Source organism: Scardinius erythrophthalmus, assembly GCF_964197995.2.
Source record: "Scardinius erythrophthalmus genome assembly, chromosome: 5".
NCBI lineage: Eukaryota > Metazoa > Chordata > Actinopteri > Cypriniformes > Leuciscidae > Scardinius > Scardinius erythrophthalmus.
The window spans coordinates 34650026-34667574 of NC_138225.1; the positions used below are offsets into that span (position 1 = coordinate 34650026).

The 17549-nt window shown below is 38.7% G+C and overlaps 1 protein-coding gene across 1 annotated transcript in view; it reads right to left on the minus strand.

Annotated features, from left to right (window-relative positions):
- The window catches only part of ccdc180 (coiled-coil domain containing 180), a gene marked incomplete at its 5' end in the record, with an annotated part of 18497 nt that extends 5223 nt beyond the window's left edge, over positions 1-13274 (minus strand). Inside the window, 28 exons of the mRNA XM_081366387.1 lie at positions 1385-1529; positions 1626-1695; positions 1795-1869; positions 2110-2218; positions 2352-2419; positions 3515-3702; positions 3790-3876; positions 3955-4053; positions 4141-4257; positions 4347-4491; positions 4606-4752; positions 4841-5021; positions 5922-6097; positions 6356-6543; positions 6623-6732; positions 6827-6869; positions 6952-7078; positions 7243-7358; positions 8606-8779; positions 8938-9057; positions 9132-9414; positions 9522-9641; positions 9915-10078; positions 10159-10254; positions 10335-10445; positions 10541-10669; positions 10802-10911; positions 13187-13274. Coding sequence (XP_081222513.1) covers positions 1385-1529; positions 1626-1695; positions 1795-1869; positions 2110-2218; positions 2352-2419; positions 3515-3702; positions 3790-3876; positions 3955-4053; positions 4141-4257; positions 4347-4491; positions 4606-4752; positions 4841-5021; positions 5922-6097; positions 6356-6543; positions 6623-6732; positions 6827-6869; positions 6952-7078; positions 7243-7358; positions 8606-8779; positions 8938-9057; positions 9132-9414; positions 9522-9641; positions 9915-10078; positions 10159-10254; positions 10335-10445; positions 10541-10669; positions 10802-10911; positions 13187-13274 — 3586 coding nt within the window. The remainder of the gene's footprint in view (positions 1-1384; positions 1530-1625; positions 1696-1794; positions 1870-2109; positions 2219-2351; positions 2420-3514; positions 3703-3789; positions 3877-3954; positions 4054-4140; positions 4258-4346; positions 4492-4605; positions 4753-4840; positions 5022-5921; positions 6098-6355; positions 6544-6622; positions 6733-6826; positions 6870-6951; positions 7079-7242; positions 7359-8605; positions 8780-8937; positions 9058-9131; positions 9415-9521; positions 9642-9914; positions 10079-10158; positions 10255-10334; positions 10446-10540; positions 10670-10801; positions 10912-13186) is intronic.
- Positions 13275-17549: the final 4275 nt, after the last annotated feature.

A 17549-nucleotide genomic window follows, 5' to 3' on the forward strand; every position in this document is an offset into this window, starting at 1 on the left:
TCGTACAGTATATCGTGGACTAAGTTACACATGCTGCAAGTTGACCTGTATGACCATTGCTAATGTAATTTAGTTACTCTAACAATATTTTCTAATGGGACTGAAAACAACCCTGTGATAGCCATTGGTGATATTGAATTTGTCCCACGTTATAATTGCTGTGGCAAATGTTTTGGTTATTTGTTAGCCAAAAACTTAAGTACTTAAATCGAGATTTTTTTTTTTCGTATTGAAAAATAAGGAAGTTTTATTTTGTTGTTTATATGTTTTTTTTCTTTGTTTTACTATTATCCTTTTTTTCTCCGATTTTTTTCAATTGTAATTGTATTTATATGTTCAAAATAAAGAAATCAAATCAAATTAAATATCAAATCAAAAACGCTTATCTCTTCAGCTATTATGGCCCCAGCAATCTTTACGATTATATTTAACTAATGACAATTAGTACATTTTTTAAATACATAGTTACTTATCAAAATATCTCTCATGAAGCATAAACATAATTAACAGAAAAAACATTACTGTGTACGTCTCGTCGTCACTTGCCATTGGAAGCTCATTGAAGCAGCCTACGTTTCTGCTGAATCCTGCAGCTTATCTGGCAACCTCGAGTCAGGGGGGAGGGGGAGGGGATACACCGCTCTACAGTATTTTTAAAGTGATTGCAGTACCAGTTTTGGCCACAATCCTACATACAGTTCCTTTAATTTTCAACTACATGTCAACTAACACTCAGAGTATTAGAAGACTGTTAGGTTAGAGTTAAGGTTAGTAGAATAAGTTGAAAGTTGCACTTGAAAATGTACTTAGTCACGAGAATGTCTTTTGGTGGACCATCAAAATAAAATGTTAAGCCGTACACAGGCGATTTTATTTTATCTCTGGAGAAATTGTTGATGCTTGTATGGTCACGGCTCGCATTGTGTGTGAGGAATTATGAGTCGAGTACGATACGAGCTCCTCTCGACCTCCCGAGAAAAAATTGGGGAGTTGGCCCGATTTTGACCAGTGTACAGGCTGTTCCATATTGCCAAATCATACATGTCATCATGTCACATAGGCTAGATCCAGGTCCGGTGTTCAAGAGGGGGCTCCTGCGATGATCTCAAGCCCCCCATATTAATACTAATAAATGCTACTTAAAAAGTTACTTATTGTTAGTAGAATGTATATAAGTGTATTATCGAAATAAAGTGTTACCGATAATTTCATTGTTTGGCATGTCAGTTTTGTTTTTTAGAAAATTTAAATGCTTTTTAAGAAATTTAAATGTGAAGTGGGTATTACAGCATCATACAATGGTGACACTATCAAAATATCTGAATGCTGAATTGAAACTGGTCTACTTTCTAAAGAAATAAAAAAAATTGAGAGTTACAGTAACCTTGGAGGCAGCTGTTGTGGTAATCATGTGACTGACTCTGGTAGATAAGAAGTCTTTTTTGTATCTCCTCTGCACACTGATCAAATGTCTCCTGTAGTTGCTCAGAACGAATGATGGAGCGGCGCTCTTTCCTCTTATAGAACTCCTGATGGGGACATATAGTTCAGTTACACACTAAAATCAACTTATTTAACACCAAATGCTAAATACACATAGGCCGTGCTCATATTTTTTATAGTACCTCTGCCAACAAGAGGAGAATATCATTGGCTTTCCACAGAATACTGGTGATTGAGGCTTTGAATGAAACACTTGAGAAATGCAAATATATTCAAAAAACATGAAATTAATATGGCAATAAATAAATAAATAAATAAAACCATAAAATAACAGCTAACAAATTCACTAACCTGTCCTTCTGCTCTTCGGGTTTTGAGCCAAAAATAAGGAACTTCTTATCAAAGCGGTTGGGTTTGAAGACCCTCCTGACACAGACAGAATCGTTTAAAAAAAAAAGTTTCTTAAATTAGAATATTTTTAGCATAAAAGTTTATTTTACATGATCACCGAATGGAAAGTATGCTAATTATTACATTAACAGCTTATTTTCTATGTAGTCATATTTTATTATTTTATTACTATATTACCACCAGAGAAGAGACAGCCACTTCTCTAACAGTATTTCCTAAATCTCTTTCTCTCTTATCATATTTCAAATGTCAAACCTCTGTGTGGTCGTTGACTCCACTGACTTTCTGTGCAGAGTCTCTATTCCACACTGACTGGCGCTCTTTCCTGACCTCTGACCTGATCCAAGAGGGGAGTTTAACTTTGCTGAAGGCAAAGAATTTAGAATTTTTAGAAGAACAAAAACCAGTCACAGATGAGTATAAAAAGGCAAACTAATAACACTGAAGTTCACTACAATGACAGTATTAAATGATGAGGACACATGAACAAATCCAACCTGCTGAAGAGTGTCTTTCTGTTGGGTCAATGTTTACATCCTTGACTTCGTCTTTAGCTTTGCCTACCCTGTTCACAGGAAAGAGCCATTATGTTCATAATGAGAAGTAGATTATTTCCTCATTTTTTAAAGTTTTCATTTTACTTAGACGTCATGTGTTCCGTTAGTGAGCATTGCAAATAGTTGCTCACAATAGAACCAATTACGCAAAAAAAAAAAACTGATGAAAAACTTGAATCACTTTGGGGGAATCAAGTCACTTATGATGACTGAGGACAATGACTATGTTTACATGTGCACCAATAATGTGATTATTTCTAATAATCAGAGTAAGGTCTTAATCGTTAACACCTTGCGATTTTCATTATTCTGATTATTCGCTAAAAAGTATGGTTATACCACATGCAGTATGCATGATACTGGCCATTGTTTTAATCTACTCGCATCAAATTCAAAATAAATTTTTATGGACATTATGGATATTATTCAGTGCCGTGATTATCATCTTAATGTGGAGTTTGCCTACGCTGCCGTAGCGTTTTTCTCACTGTCTGGATGAAGAAACAGAGCAGAGACTGCGCAGCGAGTTGCGTTGACAGAGTTTAGCGATTTGGAGAAGAGAAAACTTCAGAATAATGTCACAGAGTTCATTCATGAAGTTGTGTGAACAACACATGGCATCCGTGTAGAACTGAGCACATGCACACTATGGTCAGACCGGTAATAATGAGATTAAGGTGTTTACATGCCTGTTGTGTACTCCACAGTTTAATGTGAATATGGTTACTATGATTATGAGCTTAATCGCATTAGTTTGATTGAAGTATTGCGTTTACATGAGTTAAAGTTTAATCGCAAATTCCATTATAATCACATTATGCGGGTGCATGTAAACGCAGTCAATGTTAGGTGATAACAACCTGTGTGTTAAGAACATTTTACTTGAATTGATACTAATATTTTAAATTTAAAGAGGTCCTATTTTGCTTTTATTAGTGTGTAATGTTGCTGTTTGAGCATGAAGAAGGTCTGCAAAAAACAAAGTCCACTCCAAAGGGATTTTTTCTCTCAGTTTCATGAAAACCTTTTCTAGTAGACCCCAACAACAAAACCAAGACTTTGAAAAAGGGCATAATAGGTCGGTCCCCTTTAAGGACACTAACTTGAGTAGGCCTTTGATAACCCCCACTGCTGCATCATCCAGGAAGGACACTCCAATTCGGCTAGGATGGAGCAGGCTGTCTCCATCTGGACAGCCTGTTTTTTCCTGTATACGGGACCTGGTGCGAGCTGCAACTGCAAAAGCCCCCTGAAGTGGAGTCTGTGGTCGAGGGACAGCCATAGAGGCATCCTACAAAAATATATCAGACATTATCATACGTGTCCATAAGGATTACAAGTCAATATCCCAGTAGCATTGGACTGTGTAATGTCCTACCAAGAAGCAATCGAGATACTGACACCTCTTCTGTAGCTCCTCCATCAGAGAATTTGTTAAACTTGTTATCTCCACCATGGCTACAATCTGCAATACAAATTGTTTTCTGTAGACCATTACTTTAATGACATAAATGTGAATCTAATATTATATTAGAGGATTTACCTTCTTATCAGGGCTGGGTTGGTCATACTCAGCAATCATTTCCTTTAAATCGATCAACATGTTGTCAATTGTCTTTTTCTGCATGTTACTCTTTAAAGCCTGAACAAGAAAATACAAATTCAACAGATTATGAACAGTGGACAGAAGGAAGGAATTAAATAAGAGTAAATTATATAGTGAAAATACCTCGCTTTTGATCTGGACTCGCGTGTTGTTAAAAATTTGTTGCATTTTTGCAAGAAACTTCAACTCGATAGCGAGGAAACTGAATTTTTCCTCAAACTTCCTGACTATATCCTTGACCTAAGTAAAAATGGATTCTCACAGTGAATTCCTGTCGAAATATTTGTTTAGTGCATGATCACAGTAATCTACTTATGAGTAATATCAACCTGCTCCAGACACTTTGATTCTTGTTCTTCCATGTCCTGCATCATGGCCCCCTCGGCAGAATCAATGCGCTTGTCCATTCTTTCCAGATGTGACTGAAAGACCTCAATTTCTTGGGGTGTGAAATTCCCCCCCTCAGAAAACAACCTTGTGGAATAGACAGCAATTGTTGTTAATATTTTCACTGGGCTTGTATCGAATTCCCTGCACAACACAACACAACATTGATAATGACTTATATAGAGAATTTCAATGACATACTTGAAAGATCTAATTATCTGAACATTTGCTTCCCTCAAGCCCTCCGTTTTGAACTCCATCTTTTGTCTGAAGTCTCTTTGTACAGTCTGGATTATATTGATGTGTTTGTCCAGGTTGGTTTGAAGTGAGGTACAAAGTTTATTTATCCTATGAATAAAAATGACCAGAATAAGTAGATTGTGTATACATTGCTCAAATCATTACCAATATATATATTTTTAATACATGTATTTACTTTTCATAATTAGTGGCAAAAGTAAAATCTTTCTCTCTACTGAAGATTTGCATTTGGAAGTCTTCGGTCATTTTATTTTTCTGGATCTGTAACTCCTGTATGTCTGTCCGGCAGTCTTCTAGGACCTCTAGTATACCCTTGCAGTGTCGATCCACACATTCTCGATGTAGCACTAGTTCAGCTGCCCAAATAATGAAGAGAGTTATGACATGTCCTCTATATAATAAGTGAAAAAGATTTTCACTTATTATATAGAGGATATAGAGGATTTCCTCCCTTGTGAAAAAGAAGTATGCATAATTGTACTGAATGTGCACTCATGGTGCACCTCAAATCTTAGTACATTTTAATGACTTTTTCATGTCTATGTAAAAGGTGTACTTTCTAATAATGCCACATTAACATTTCACAGTACATTTTAAATGTATTATATGTATTACATGTAATAAACGTTTTAATAACTTTTGTCATGCTTTAAAGAAATACACTTACGTTGAAGTGTTGACAAACATAATAAAGCACACTTGATTTTAATATCAACTGTAGTGTTCCTCAATATTACATTGGTTTAATTTTTTTATTTACATTTAAATATGCATTTATATAGGCTAATTTGAATGTACTAAATTGCAACTTCATCATTACAAATGTGTTTTTACAAATATATTTCAATACACGAGACACAAGTTTCAACAGAAATTTCATTAAATTTGAATTTACCATAAATGCTTGTCAGTTCATTCGGCAGTACACTTAAACCATATTTCAAAGACAATAGATGTAATTATAAAATAACATATAAAATGTAATGAATTAAAAGTGCTATTTGAGTATGTAAAAATAGATATAAATTTAAACTATAATACATATTAATTTATTTAGAAATAGCATCCAATTAAGTGTCCAAAAACATTACATTCAATTAACACAAGTATATTATTTTAAAGTATATTATTTCAGTGATGAGTACTCTTTTTTTTATAAGTCTGCTACAGTGTACTTCTTTTTCACAAGGGCTCTTGTTAAACTCTTCTAAATAAGAAAAAGCCAAAATGGCTTTGGATGTGATGAGGTGTCAAACCTGCTCTGACATTGTGAATATCCATCTCAATGCTTTTAGCACGAGGTTGGTGGAGTTGAAGGCGAAGTTCCAGCTCAGCTTTCAGTTTCTCGTTCTTGGCTTCCACAACAGTCATAGTGTTGGTTAGAATAATATGAAATCTCTCTTCCAGATGACTGAAAAATGTTTGTCTCACACTATGATGTGGGAACATAATAGTATTTACTTATTTTGTTACTGTATATATATAGGAACTAAAAAATAGTTAAATAATAATGAAATAGTAAACAGAAAGAAAATGCAAGCAAAAGTAAATTATAGTTAAAAAGAGAACATGGGCTTTTTAAAATTGCACAATTTTCATTTCAAGTTTCCAAATTTCATCACTCAGGCTTATGGCTCTTGGACATCAACCAAAGCATTATTTCATTCTATCATTTCTATTGTACACTTACTCTTTTAGCAATTCCACAATGAAAGCCTTTGGGTACAAAACCAGCTCGGTTTCCTTAAGATTTGTTTCCAGATCCTCATCATGGGTAGCGTGAAACCCATAGCAGTTGTACACATTTCCTTTTGCGGTAGTGAAAGTCTCTTTGGTTTGAGAAACTGAAAATGCTAGAGCTTTACAATCTTGGTCATCCTGCAAAATTAAGAGGAAATTAAATAACGAAATAATAGATACAAACTGAGAAGCGAAAGTGTGTATGTGTCATTATTACCATATCACAGAACGAGGCAAACGTTGAGCTTCCTTGGTTGTTGAAATGTGGCTTTTGTGCACCTCTAGGTTTCACCTCAAGTTCTTTCTTCAATCTTTCATTCTTAATGGCTGAATGATAAACACCAAGATAAACATAATGGGTGTTAAACAATTCAAAGGCAACAAAAATAATACAGCTCATTGAAACTAGTTTTCAACTCACCAAGTTTAAGAGAGGGATAAAGTTGGCAAAAATCCTCAGAGTCCTTCGACAAAAAAGAAAGTTATTTTAACAATTTTTGTCTCGCACAAATAGAGATAACATCATTGTTCTTGTTGAATATGTACCTGGCCATAAACCTCTTTGACATTGAAGAATTGGCTGACAGAAAGATTGTATGCTTGTAATTCCTGCAGGACTATAGATGGGTAACACTCCACAGTTTCCACTTCCTCCTTATAGATTTGTATATACCTTAAAGAACAATACAGTAAAAGGATTTACAAAAATGTCCAGGTTTTCTATCATATTTTGTCAAAAACTTTCTTATTTAAGTCAAGTTAAAATAGCTTAATGTACAAACAACAACAACAACAACAACAACAAACATCACTCAAAACATTCTCAATGTTTGTTACCTTTTCTTAACCTCTTCCAAATAGGCTAGCGTCTTCTCTAAGGAGTCTTTCAGAGCTTCTTCTGAGCTTTCCTGCCTGAGTTTGTCCAACATCATATCCAGCTGGGCCTCTTTCTTCTGTCGGGTGAGGCATTTGTCAGCTCATTTTCATGTTTCGCAAACATGTCAAGGTGATAAATGTTACAAAATATTTCAAAAAGATGGATATTATAAGCATTCGTTTTGGGGGTAAAGCAATACAAGTAACGCAAGTTACATAATCAGATTACTTTTTCAAGTAACTAGTAATGTAATGCATTGCTTTTAAATTTCCAACAAAATATCTGAGTAACTTTTTCAAGTAATACAAGTTCTTTTTTTCCCCATTTATTAACTGACAGCTCTCTTGTCCCCATGTTGAGAGAAATCGGGTGCAGAGGCATTGTGTGCGCTGTCTAAACATGATGATAATTGGTATTTCTAGACTAAAGGTAAGCATGCATTTACTCATCTCACTTGCACAAAAACAGATTCATAATTCCTCAAAATGAATGAAAACTGAAATTGCAGACAATTACACAAACCTGCAATAATTAAATATGTTAAATAAAACAAATATATGTATTTAATCTCACTTTTTATTAACAAATGTCTTTGCTGCTGACCTTCGATGATCCAATTCAACCATACTAATACGCAAAAATGACTTTAGTTAAACATCACATTTGTGTATATATTGTGTATCTGAAGAAAGAGTGTTAAGCTTTCTTCCTCTGCGTCCGATTCTTCTGTGATCTAGATTGGCAGCACAGCTTAAAGGTTTGTTTGAGCTGCACACTCTATTGTACAGGCGTGAATTTGCATTTCCTTCAGTCTAAAGGTCCATACACACTGAGCCTGAAATTTTCATATGCATTTTTTCATATTCGTGATTCGGTGGCTCTGAATTGTCAAAACACCTCTGAAAATGCTTACTATGGATACGGAAAACGCAGAAAATCGAACCCGATCCAATTTTTTTTATTCACAACTTGAGGTTGTATTTATTTTTTAACGTGCGAAAATTTCAGACTCCTTAAGGCTTATTCATTTGACTTTGTGTGGCCTTTACATTTGCCAAAAATAGAACATTTGTGTTTTTTGTTATTAAAAAACAAAAAAGCAAGCCCAGGCTAGGTGAGAAAAAGTAATGCAAAAGTAGCGCAACGCATTACTTTCCAAGAAAAAGTAACTAAAATTAACCAAATAATGCAATTAGTTACTTTTTCGGGAGTAAAATTATTGTAATGCATTACTTTAAAAAGTAACTTTCGCCAACAATGATAAGCTTTTCTTAATAGAAACCTCTTCAAAAGTACTGCATAAAACAGTTAACACAATCTTGCCTGGTTCTCTTGGTTGTGGACTTGACTGATGGACTCCAATGACATTTGTAGCTGCTGTTCTCTGTTCAACAGGCATTCGCAGTGAATCTCCCACAGCTGAGCCATCCCACACATAAACTTGAATAAACACTCGCTCTCATAAGCAGTGGTTTTGGCCAAACTTTCAAAAGCTTTCTGTAAGAAGGTTCAAATGCACAGTGTATCATGAGAGAGTGAAGTACTGACATAAATCAATACATAAAGATGCAGCACATCCATAAATTACAAGTTACAAGTTTATAGTCCAAAAGTAGAGAAGATTTAATATAAAGCATTAAGGAAACTAAACTTACATCCAGTTTTTCCAAATAGATGTCCATTTGTCTCTGGCACTGGCCAACGAGAGGTAATATCTCCACATTAACAATATTCTGTATCTCGTCTGAGGTGAACCTGAATGTAGATGCCTCTGTCTGTGTGTAAAGAGTTGAGAAAATTGCTGTGTTGGTGTTGTGTTTTGACAACCAAAGCAAAACTTATTTCTCACCTTAAATAGATCAACCTCTGCCAAACAGACTTGCCAGTTGTTCTCGTAGTTTTTGTGAAGTTTTTCCATTGTGGCAACATGAATACAATCTAAAGAAATTAAACATAGAGAGGAATTTATTAAAGTCCACATAAAGTGGTGTAGAGCATGCAATACCATTGTATCGCATTGGATTATTAAAATGAGAAGCCCATTTTTCTGACCTATTTGCTCATTGATGACAGACAGTGCTGAATACCATTCTGCAACAGATGACTCTGAGATTCTTGGAGGCGTCATGTCTCTAGATATGGGGCAGAAAAAGTGAGTAAAAGGTTCACAGCATGTTTACAATTAATATTAACTGAGGAAATAAAGCGCAATACTAGAAATCTGTGTTTTATTTCTCACCTAAGAATCTCCAGCGTTTGGATGCGTTTCTCACTCAGTGTTTTCTGATCTGACCTCACTGTTCTCAGAGTATCTTGAATGTTTATAGGGTTCTGAATGTGAGGGCTGTTCATAAAGTCTCTGCAGGGGAACACATATATAATCAGTATCCCGTTTTTGTTGTGCCCTGTAAAAAGACTGGTACTGCTGGTCACCAGTATACTGTTTATTATATTTTAGATCCAGGTTCCCAGCATGGGATGCTGATATGCTGGCTTCTTAGCTATCTTAACTAGCAAGACTCCCTTGGCCAATTATTTTCACCAGAGAGATCATGCATTTTGTGGGTAAACCACATGGCATTACTTTTCTGGCAAGGGAATTGTTTTTACTATTTTTTAACATTAGACATACTTGAACCGGTTGACTGCATCAATAAGTTTGATTCTTTTCCAATCTTGAAGCTTTTCCTCCCACTTCAGCCTTTGGAAAACGTCTATCTGTAAATGTTTCTCCATCAAATTCAAACGCAGTTTGGCCAAAGCACGTCGATTTGCTAGCAGGGCTTGGTTTATCATCTGTGGAGAACATGGACTCATGCCAAAAAACAATACATATAATGCATACAAATACAAATTTGTCAAGTAGAATATGCTACCATGGCTTCATTGTCAATCAGTCTGTGGACATCACACGGCATCAAATAACTGATTTTCTCCAGTTTTGAGGTGTATTTTCGCAGTAATTCTGCTATCTAGGAAAGAGGAACAAACAAGCAGTGTACTAATCTACTGACTACATTAACATATGCTTTACACAATATAGACCACATACCATGGTTTTTCTCTCAGATTCATGTTTGACATATATTGCATCTAGCTCTTTAACCCACTTCTGTTTCAAGGAAGATTCATGACACACTTTGTTCCAGATCTCATGCATATCCTTTAAAAGACAACAGATGTGTAACAATTGAGCGATCCAACAAAATGCTGAATTTGAAAAGTAAGCAAGTACCGTTTTTGACATTTGGTCCTCACCTGATAGCTATGTGCCATTAAATCAGAAATGTTTTCAATCTTCTGCATAAGTCTTTCAATATTGTCATTATACTCAGACAATCTGAGCAGGATATCTTTTCCCGTCTGTCTAAATAATGGTTCAAAACCCTAAATGCAGAAATATCACAATATAAGGCACCTTTGAGAGACATAATTATAATGTATTGATAACTAGATGCACAACATTTGAATTGGGCTCGAATTAACACATATTTTGGCACTATATATAGACGCGTTTACCACACTGAGGCTGGCGAGATCTGTCTGCAACTGAGAAACAGCTTCATTGTGATCCTTTTGCCTTTTCTCCATAAGACGATCAATGATGTCTGAGTTTTTTTTCTCTGGAACTACAAACAAAACAGAATCACAACAGATTGACTTTTAGTTCTAAAAGACTTTTGGGAAAGATGACTAGGCCTACAGGTTTGTAATTAGAAATGGCTTCCCTATTAAAAAATTATTGGGACATGTATTGCAATTTTTCTTTATATCTATATCTATAAATTACAGAAACGTCTGTCTGTGTGTGTGTGTGTGTGTGTGTGTGTGTGTGTGTCTGTTAACCGCATATCTCTCGAACCGTTAGTCCGATGGATTTCAAACTCGACAGGTGTCTTGCTACGGGCATGAGTAAGTGCAGTGCCAAGTTTGATGTTGTTTGGATGAGAAATGCAAAATATATTGTTAAATATATCATTTTTAAAAGGTTGTGGTTTAAAAAGAAACATTCTGACATAAACACTCAGTCAGCTACACTGTTTACTTCTGAATATTATAGTTTGGTTCCAGAACGTGATAAATCCATTTTGATTAATTTGAGTTAAAAATGTGATTTTATTCACGGCCATCTTTTGTAGTAACCTAGCCTGCTCCCTGAATTCAGTGCGTTCACAGTCTCTTTCACGGGCACCAAACCAATAATTACTAAAAACACACACAAAAACTGATTTTGCACGGGCATTCTGCACTAGTCTATCTATAAATTACGGGAACGTCTGTGTGTGTGTGTGTGTGTGTGTGTGTGTGTGTGTGTGTGTGTGTGTGTATGTGTGTCTGTTATTCGCATATCTCTCGAACCGTTAGTCCGATGGATTTCAAACTCGACAGGTGTCTTGCTACGGGCACGAGTAAGTGCAGTGCCAAGTTTGACGTTGTTTGGATGAGAAATGCAAACAATATCGGTAAATATATATCAGTAAAAGAAGCACACACTGGCTTTTGCCGCTCTAGCCACCCTGGCTTTTGACCCTCACAGGGAGCTTAAGTAGCATGGAGTTCCCTGTGTAGCCTGCTCCCTGAATCGTGTAGTTCAGTGTTCCACATTTATTGTATGTCATTATGTCAGTATCAGTATTTGCTTTCTACCATGCACAAATAAAAATGTCACTGAACTTTTGCTATGTAATTGTAACAGTGAACACTCAAATACACCAAACCAACAATTACAAAAAACACACAAAAACTTTGCACACACTTTGCACTGCTCACTGAATCGACGCGCGTATTCATTTGGATGAATCTATATGTCAGCTATGCTGTTTACTTCTGAATATTTTATTTCATTCTGGTGCGCTTAACATTATCGCTACTGTGTAATAGTAGCCTATGCTATTGTAATGGGTAGAGAAAATGACCACATATATTAGTTTAGTTGAAAAAACCTTCTTCTGTTTTGTTACTTAAAAAAAAAAAAAAGCCTTTACACTGTTTCAGTTGGGTTGCCGTGGAGACGGTAGCTCAAGCCCTCAGAAATAAACATCCAGCGCTTGAGAAAGACATAATTTTTGTATCTCCACTTCTTTCCAACCCACAGGTATTTTTTAAACCTTTCCAATCTCTGTCAAAAGTTATCGAAAGAGTATATAACCAGTACGGTTGTTTAGGTGATGTATGTTGTCATGTTCCGTGTAGAAAGGTTATTATGCTGTGTTTATACTGTATGTATTGGCTTGCCGCTTTAGCTGGCGAGCTAGTTGAACTGTCACCGTTAGTGAAGGTTCCGTTCTCTCGTCTTTTTGTACTGACTGTAAACAGTAGTGTCAAGTGAACATCGGTATGTTTAAAGTGTATGGTGTAATGTCTACATATTTGAATATGCTAAAGCAATTGTTTCAAGATATAATATAATATATAGTGTGATTTGTTAATGTATATTTGACATATTATAACGTTACAGTAAGACTGGTATCTATTTCACAATATGGTATTAATGGGTTTTGTATTTTATCTGATATACCAATGCTTTACATATTGATTTGTTTATTGTATTCAGTATAGTTATAGACCATCTATATTATATGGTCTATGTTGATGTATATTTGATATATTATACAGTAAGACTGGTATCTATTTCACAATATGTTATTAATGGGTTTTGTATTTTATCTGATATATACCAATGCTTTTCATATTGGTTTGTTTGTTGTATTCAGTATTATAGACCATTTCTATATTATATGGTCCACGTAATGGCTGAAGTTAAGGTTTATGATCTCATAGTATTATTGAGATATTTGATCCAAAAGAGAAAAGAAATAAACATCCAGCGCTTGAGAAATACATAATTTTTGTATCTCCACTTCTTTCCAACCCAAAGTGCTAATCAAGACTGTGGTTTTGTACCTGCCCAGATTCCCCTAGGTCTGAGGCCGGTAACAATTGGGGGCTCGTCCGGGATATCCGTTGAGTCAAAAGCGAGGTGAGCAGTCATTGCGACGGTGAGCCAGGGGTTCAAGCTTCAGGGAAGGCTGCTAGGTTGAGCGTCATCCAGAGAGCAACAGTCACCGGTGAGACGTCACGATGACTACAGTAGCCCCATGACGAATGTTGATCTTCCAGATCATCAAACAGCTTCCAGCGCTGAGTTTAAGCCAACTGCAGTTGGTTGCCAGGTCAATTGAAGATGGCAGTGAAAGCACTGAGGGCCTCAGTGAACCAGAGCTCTATGACTTCATCATCGACTAGATCAGGAGCGAGAGGTTGAAGGCGATGGAAGATGAAGGCATGGCTCAACTCCTCTCCCTCCAGGACCTGCTGCAGGAACTGACATCGACAGACTCCGGGTCTGGTGAGGTCTGTGTTTCCACTGTTCACATGAACGGCACACTGACGCCTACACATCAACTCTTACCTCCCTCCACAAGAGATATCCACACACCATCCATGGACATGCACACACACACGTCACTCATGGACAGAGACATTCATGTACCTGTTACTACGGGGAGGCAAGCCCAGCCGAGCGTCACTGGCACCTGTGATGCCCACCATGGTAGGACAAGCCTGTCCTCAACTGTAACAGACCAGGTAGTAAGACTGTCAGATGTTACTGCTCTGCTTCCACGTAGAGAGTGTAAAATACATGGTGGTCAGGTATCTGACATGGGTTCTGACATATCCTTTAATGGTCTTTGTAAGCAGATCGATGCTGCTTTACAAGAGGGGTTTAGCAAGGCTGAAACTATTAGAGCTGTACTTAAGATAACTAAGCCAGGTACATTCAGGGAAATGCTCACTAACCATGATGATCTAACAGTGAAGGGGTTAAAAAGGGTTCTCCACTCTCACATCAGGGATAAAAGTGTAACCGAGCTCTTTCAAGAGCTCAGTAATGCTAGACAGCATGACAGAGAGAGTCCACAGCAGTTTCTCTACAGGCTTATGGGGTTAAAGCAGAGAGTCATTTTTGAGTCACAGCAACCTGGTTTAGAGTTCAGTTATGACAGAAGGCTTGTACAGGGTACTTTTCTACACACACTCTACCAAGGTCTAAATGAGAGAAACACTTATGTTAGACATGACATCAAACCCTTCCTTTCTGACATGCAGGCTAGCGATGACTTTCTGTTAGAACAGATGACCAAGTCCATGACTGAGGAAGAGGGGAGGTTAAAACGCCTGGGTGCTGTAGCTAAGTATAGACCGGTGACTGTAAGCAGTGCCCGATATGACCATGACGGACAGACTGATACAACCAAACCGAGTCCAGTTGACGTTGAGTTACAGGCTAACTGTGACGCTATCAGAGAGCTGACTGCCCAAGTGTCCTCACTGACAAGACACATGACACTTGTTGACAAGTCTGCAGAACGTGTACAGTCTGGTCGCCCTAGCACATCTGTTAGTCTTCCACGGACACTGTCAGCTGACAAAAAGGGTAGATGCCACGACTGCGTAGTGAGCGGAACCATGAGCTGTCCCCATTGTTTTGTCTGTGGCCAGGCAGGACACAGAGCTATTGGCTGTTTACAGAGGAAGGCGTCGGGAAACGGGAGGAAGTCGCTGGAGCAGGGCAGCCAGTGACTGTGAACAGCATTCAGCCCATTGTTAAGATCAAACCGCTACCCATACCATGCCAAGCAGGTCCAAAAAAACGCATCGCCCAGCTCATAGGAAAACGTTGTATCGTCTCTTGCAACATCAATGGTGTACCAATTGAAATGCTTTTAGACGATGCAAAACCTGGATAGACAGAGCAGCACCCCATGTCAAAATCCAACCACTTCAATCCCTCTTTGCCGATCAACCTCTTGAAGTATCAGCAGCAAATGGTACACAAGTTCCCCTTGATGGATGGGCAGAGGTTGACCTGCAAATTTGTAGTGAGCGCCATGTGTCGGTGACAATTGGAGTGCCCCTACTGGTCAGTTAGACTTGTCACTGCCCCCTGTTAGGGAGTAACGTCATAGCTGAGATCATCAAAGAGCATGACAACACTGTGAATGTGACTGCTATTCTGACCGACGCTTTAAGTGTCCCTGAGAACACAGTTGAGGCTTTGGTCTCTGCCCTTCAGATAACCACCACTGACGAGACAGCCCTGTGTACTGTACACACAGGCAAGAAAGGTGTCACTATCCCTGCTGGTAGAGTCTATGAAGTCAGGTGCCGGGTTAGGGGGTTGCCAGGGAATTGTACCGTACTGTTCCAGCCTCTTATAGAAAACACCTGCCCTGAGGGCCTAGAACTGTTCCCTGCATTAGTTGACATTCCCTGTGGACCCTCAAAATGCATTAAAATTCCTATCCAAAATGCAACCCGACATGCCATTTATTTGACCCAAAGAATCACTCTCGGCACTCTTGAGGAAGTGGCTGACATTAAACCTGTCCCGAGTCTTGAGCACATGCCGAATGACGTTGTCCAAACCTTTGCAGCTCAACTAAGTACAGATCCAACGGCTTACATGAACAAAGAGCAGGACAGACAGATCAGATCTAAAGCTAAAGACAAGTGGCACCCTCCTGTTGATGTATCACATCTAGCTGAGGATGAACAGAGATTAGTTAAGGAAATGTTGTTTGAGCAGTCTGAGGTGTTCGCCAAAGACGATGCTGACATTGGTTGTATTCCTGACCTCCAACTTAGAGTCAACCTTACACCTGTCCAAAAGACTTACAATTCCATCCCAAAGCCCTTGTATCAAGAGGTAAAAGACTATGTTCAGAACTTGCTTGACCGTGGTTGGATCAGAAAATCCACCTCATCATACTCTTCTCCTGTGGTCTGTGTGAGAAAAAAAGACATGAGCCTACATCTCTGTATTGACTTCCGGGGGCTGAACAGCAAAACCATCCAGGACCGCCACCCCCTTCCACATATCCAGGACTTGCTTGACAATTTAGGAGGCAACTCATGGTTTTCCATACTTGACCAGGGCAGTGCTTACCACCAAGGCTTTGTTGAAGAGAGCTGCCGGCACCTGACAGCTTTTAGCACACCCTGGGGGTTTTACGAGTGGGTACGCCTCCAATTTGGCCTCACCAACGCTCCGGCAGCATTCGAACGCTGCATGGAGGGTGTGCTGGCTGGTCTAAGAGATGAATGCTGTTCTCCTTACCTGGATGATGTGCTCTGCTTTTCCAAGACTTTCCAGGGCCATGTTGAGGACTTAAGACAAGTTCTGTGTCGCTTAAGGGAGCATAGTGTGAAGCTGCGCCCGAAAAAATGTGAGCTGTTCAAACACCAAGTGAGATATGTTGTACGCCCGGTCACTAGTGAGGCTGAGACTACTTGGTTTCCTGGGCTACTATCACTCTTTCATCCAGGACTTTTCCAGAATAGCCCGGCCACTGTTTAAGCTTAAAGAACATCCTGCCTTGTCCAACAAGAGCCCGGTTGCAGCCAAGTCCACCCAAAAAGGCCAGAGCAGTGGTCAGTTACCATCCCGGACACCAGTTCAGTGGTCCTCCGAACACAGTGCTGTTGTGTCCCACCTTGTGGACATGCTGATCAAACCCCCCATCTTGGCCTACCCCGACTTCGATTTGCCATTCATCCTACACACTGATGCATCCAATGAAGGGTTGGGGGCAGTGCTCTACCAGGAACAGAACAGCAAACTCCGAGTTATTGCTTATGGGTCCAGGTCACTCACGCCTGCTGAAAAGAATTACCACCTCCATTCCAGTAAGCTTGAGTTTCTCGCTCTGAAGTGGGCCATATGCAATAAATTCCGTGATTATCTGTATTACGCAACAACATTCACTGTATATACAGATAACAATCCCCTCACCTACGTCCTGAGCACGGCCAAGCTGAACGCTGTTGGACATCGCTGGGTTGGTGAATTAGCCAACTTCCACTTCAACATCAAGTACAGGCCAGGCAAGGTGAATGTGGATGCAGATACCCTGTCCAGGTTTCCAGTGAAACTCCAAGACATCCTGAAGGAGTACACCGAGACAATGCCACCTGAGATTGTATCTGCCATCTGGCAGGGGAATAAAGCTCAGAGAGATGAGGATGTGTCCTGGGCTGCCGCCCTTCAGATCTCCGCCTTTGATGACGACTCTCCCCCGATGAGTGCGCCCATGTTCACCCCAGAAGACATCAGAGCCACCCAGAAAGGAGATGAGCCCATTTCCGAGGTGAATCGGTTGAAAGGGAGCGGATGGAATCCGAGAGACAAAGACTGGAGTCCAATACAACCAGGAACACGACAACTTATACATGAGTGGAACAGGCTCAAACTGGATAATGGTAT